At 37.9% G+C, this 5,183-nt stretch overlaps 1 protein-coding gene across 1 annotated transcript; it reads right to left on the bottom strand.

Annotated features, from left to right (window-relative positions):
• Positions 1–2,713: 2,713 nt before the first annotated feature.
• LOC112097325 lies at positions 2,714–4,414 on the bottom strand. Its single transcript, XM_024182511.1, has 4 exons — positions 4,278–4,414; positions 3,502–4,169; positions 3,297–3,429; positions 2,714–3,170 (listed from the first exon to the last, which is right to left on the bottom strand). The coding sequence occupies exons 1-4, from the start codon at positions 4,412–4,414 to the stop codon at positions 2,714–2,716; spliced, it is 1,395 nt and encodes a 464-aa protein (XP_024038279.1).
• Between the last annotated feature and the right edge of the window lie 769 nt (positions 4,415–5,183).

The following is a 5,183-nucleotide window of genomic DNA, read 5'->3' as shown; positions in this document are numbered from 1 at the left end:
TCGGTTGAAAAACCCATATCATAACATTGAAAGGTACAATCTTTACGGCTTTACGTCCGGGGTTCAGGTGCGTTGTTTTTTTGTTTATTAATAAGTTTTATAGTATTAAATATTTGATAGTTGTTTTAATAGGTTTTTCACTTTGGTTGTTGCAGGCTTGAATTTATGAAGCGATCGGAGGTTTGCCGTCAGCATGGGTCTTGAAAACGAAGAAGAAGATTCCCGCATCGTGCAATGGAAGTCCATGGCGTCTTCGAGAATCAACTTTGCTGAGGTTTATTCGTTCTTCAACGACGAATCTCGTCTTGTAAGTAATATGTATTAGTTATTTTTTTAACGTTACTAAATTCAAGTTATATATACTTACTTAAAATTTTGGATTGAATTTATGGCAGGGGGACGTTTTACAAACCCTTGAGCCGAATGCAAATGAGACTAGTAGAAAATATTGGCTCACTGTGAAGGATTACATGCCACACATTTCAAACTGGGTTCATAAGGTCGGTATCCTATAAGTACTATTATTTATTTAATCGAAATTTTTGACTTTTCATTTACTAATTTTAAATGCTACTTTATACAGCACCAACCCTCAATCAATGCACTGCCGTCCGTTACAAGGCAATCAGACGAGCATGACGACATACCAAACCCAACACCAGAGCAACGTCATGACACTTCTGAGGATGAGGTGGCTATTGATGACCACCAGGAGCAGACATACAACTCTGATGATGCACATGATTCCGAGGTTATAAATAATTTATTTTCTTCATTTATAAATCATTATTTTTTTACTGTTATTCTAAAGTTTTACTTATTTTCTTTTGTAATAGTCGAGGACAAAGCAGTTTAATGATTATATTCGATGACGGCTGGACAAGATTGATCGTAACGTTTATGAAATGAAGTCAGAATTAAAAGATTTTAAAGAAACTGTGCTTGGATTTATCGATTCAATGTCTAAACGTCTAAATAAGGATTCTCCCACTGGACGCTCGTATGCGGTGAGCAAATTTAAATTTAATAATTGTGTTCGTTTAGCTTTTAATTTGATAGCTTTTTAATATATTCATCTTCCCGAATGGGCCCCAGATGACTATGAAATGTATACTGATGTGGGCAATCAAAGTTTTTCTACTCCCACATCATTATATAGTTTCTACGGGGATGTTAGTGGGGAGAGCGTGCAAGTTTTCACTGAGGCGCCTCCGGGGATTAGTAAGTTCGGCCAAGCATACAGACCGTCATATGTTTTTGACAATCCTCATATGATTCCTCTATTTAGGCGAGGAAAGAACGTCCAACGTTTACCTCCACCGCAAATCATGGCCCATGCAATTGACATGAGTACAAGTTTGGATATAAATCCACTAAGAGAATTGGAGGATTCTAGTCTGTATGCTGAGTTTGATCGATGGTTCGCTGGTGATATGACAGTGGATCGGAGAGTCCAGCACCCGCGGTCATTCTTTAAAATAATTTTGGGTTTAGCTTCGATGGGATGGCTAGGCGATGAGGTAATTATATTTTCAAAGTTCTTTGAGTGTTGTGGATTTGTGTATAAATTTTTCCTTTTAAATTGAAATGTTTATGTTCCTCTACAGCATATTCACGAGTATTTTCGCTTGATTAGCGAGAAACAACGGCAGTATCCGAATGCATTAGTTCAACGTGTCACACATACTGACACATTGTTTTGGGTAACGTGCCAATATCACTTATAAATATCATTTCTATTTGTTTATTATCGCCTTTAAGTTTTGTTAATTTATGCATTTCTTGGTTATCTATGTACTAGGTGTTCTTAAATCAGTTATGGAATAACGGGGATTGTGCGGTCGATTCATTAGTATTCGACGACCGCTTCAATAGCTATATTTGTGGGCGATAGCACAGTATGTCCAAACCAATGACGGATGTCGATATGGTATGTATTTTATTGCATTTCATAGCCATAATCAAAATATACAAGTTGTCGCTTTTTGTTTGTTGTTTTTCAATTTCATATATAACGAACATGATTATTTAACGATAAATTTTTATATACAGTTACTCATCCCTGTTAACTTGGACGGCGAGCATTGGGTATTAGCCCGAGTAGACTTTCGTAAAAACAAAGTCTGGATTTATGACTCATTACTGACATTTCGCGACGACAAAAAATACAAGTTGAAATTCAAGCCGTTTGAAGTTATCTTCCCTTGATGGTTGGAATATGTTGGCTTTTACAATATCCGACCTGAGTTACGGAGTGCCAACCCCTGGAAAGTTATCGCAGTTAAGAGCGTGCCACAACAAGAGCCCTAAACTGGCAATTGTGGTGTTGTTTTATTGATGTTTACGATGTATTTAATGTTCAGGCTTAAATTAGAGTTTAACAGTAGTCATGGGGAGTACTTTAGAAAGAAGATTGCAGTTGACATATTTAATGACGATATTGTATTGTAAGCCGTTGTAGTAATTCGAATGTTGAAACATGAATTTTTATTCTAATTTGCGCACTTAAGTTTATATAATTTTAATGCTCACATTTAATATTAAAAATAAAATAAAATTTCATGACATATAAGTCTACAATACACAAAAAAACAATATCAGCTTTAACCAAGGAATCGTTAAAACAATACAACTAATTTCGAGTCGACGCAATGAGATTCTTACATCACTTACGGTTATGCCCCAGTTCATGACACCGCCCGCATCTAACAGTTCACCGGTTAACGTCATCGCCGGCCGATGGTATTCTGAGATCTTTACGATGACCAGGTGGTGGTGCCTCAACTGGTGGGTATACTTGCATCTCCTGAATTTCATCTTGAACTTCCCAATCAGCCACGTTGCCAATTGGCTCCACTGGTTGTGCATAAGCCATCGCCAACGATTCTGTAATGTAAAAGTCCGAACAAAGGTTAATAAAATCCACTCGGACAGTTAGACACGCTGCAATTGCATGAACACATACAAGCTGATCAAGCTGAAACACTATGCAGGAGCAAGTTTTCTTTTGCAAGTCAACCAAACCTTCCTTAATCCCACCATCTACAACTTGAAATCGATGCGGAGACACCGGCCGAACTATCATTCTTTCAGCTATAGTTCTCCTCTCAGTGACTATTTCATTCGCCCATGTTGTTAGCCGAGTGTTCGTTGATTCAGCCACAATTTTTCTATCATAAAATCATTGCTGCAATATTTTCCTAAAGTAATCAACAAGATGAGTAATGGAAAATTTTTGCGGTTCCCTCATGAAAGAATTAACACTCTCCGCAATGTTGGTGGTAAGTATGCTGTACCTCCTACCTTCAAACTGAGACATTGCCCAATTACACGTACCGACATTATTTTCTAAGTAATCAGCTGCACCCGAGTGGATCATCCACAACCTTTCAAGTTGTCTTTTAAATTCCTCGTGGCCATATGCTTTTGCTGCATTAATAAAGGCAGGCTCAAATTCATCTCAAAGAGCTTTGAACATCCTAAACTGTGACTTAATGTTACCTTTCACATGGTAAAAACAAACGCCATGAGTTGCATTGTGAAATACTTTAAGAACGACTCTCCTTATGGCAATGCATCGATAAGAGATAATTACAAACTCAGGTCTATCGTCAATCATTCCGTGTAACTTCATCATAAACCATTCCAAAGCATTATTGTTTTCTGATTCCATGACCCCAATGGCTAACGGATACAATTGATTGTTACCATCAAGACATGTTGCTACGAACATGCTTCCACAATATAGCCCCTTGATATGAGTACCATCTACAACAATGACAGGCTGAATGTACTGCATAAAATCTTTGATGGAAGATCCAAGTGCTACAAAGTAGTACAAGAAATTACCATCTCCATCCCGCTCGAGGTGAGTGACTGTACCCTCATTCGTTTTAGTTAGTACGTGAGAGTATTTAGGGAGCAAGTTGTATGACTCTGTAGGGTTGCCTCGAACTATTTCAATACCAACTTCTCTGGCCCGATATGTCTGCTGGTATGTTAACTGAACACCGTATTCCTGTTGCATATCTGCTCTTACGTCATTCGGAGTATAAATCCTATTGTCTTGAATATATTTATCTGTGATAATATGATCGACAACCCGGCTCCTTACTTGATGACGTCCATAAACCAATACCTCATTATAACAAGTGTGTACATTGTCAATTCTACGCACCACCCAAGAAACATTTTACTCGTTCGAACTTTTAGTTGCTCAAATACGGCATTTACATGATTCCGAACAACAGTGAGCCTCGAAACGTGTCGTTGTAGACCGTGCAATCTTGAAATCAAACTTATCCCTAAAGGCAACCTTGCGTAGTTGTAATATAAACTCATTCTTCTCAGCAAATAGCTTACCCACACTGATATCATCTGAGTCACAACTGCTAAGAAAGCTTGGAGCAACCATGTTCGAAGGTAAAATTGGAACAAGACTTGTGAGGGGTTCAATCCTCCTTCTCGATCGAACCATTGGAGGAATAGGTCAATTGCCTTTTTTATTCACAAGAGTATTGTCTTCACACTCATCCTCATGCTTAAACAACGAAATATTCGAAGGACCGGCTATTCCATCATCACCAACATTATCGAAATGAGTGACTCTCATACTATTAGAAGGTTCTACACAAATATTATCCCCCTCTGTCTCATCATTGTCTCGGAAATCATTGTTGTGATACGGAGAATATCGTTACTCCAACGACGTCGTTATTGGAAATACCTCTTCTCCAACATCTTGTAACGTAATGTTGTTGTCATCAATGTTGTCATAATTGTCGTGGATTGGATAGTGATATTGCTGCAGCAACATTGTCCTTGGCAACACCTCTTCTTCATTATCGGGGCCAGACATATTTGCTCTAAATGAAGTTTCTGTATCGACATGTAACTCAATATCTTCGCTCAGAACTCGAGGTGATGTGGTAACGAATATAGGAATGCATCCAAAATTGGCTACACTAGATGTAATATGCAACACAACCCTCACCATTTCATCATCAAATATATCAATGGACAGTGCACATATACGATATAATGTGTTACTTGACCTCAAAGTTGTCTTCATTGTGATACTATTTTCATTAGGATTTATTTGTAACACCTCGTATACTCTTGCCAAAAACTGATCGAACAGACAATTTTTCCAACAAAAAAAGCTCTATTTTTACCATTCACAT

This window comes from Citrus clementina, unplaced genomic scaffold, assembly GCF_000493195.1.
Source record: "Citrus clementina cultivar Clemenules unplaced genomic scaffold, Citrus_clementina_v1.0 scaffold_6, whole genome shotgun sequence".
In the NCBI taxonomy this organism is placed as follows: Eukaryota; Viridiplantae; Streptophyta; class Magnoliopsida; order Sapindales; family Rutaceae; genus Citrus; species Citrus x clementina.
Note: the sequence above shows the minus strand (reverse complement) of the source record. Positions and strands in the feature narration are given on the sequence as shown.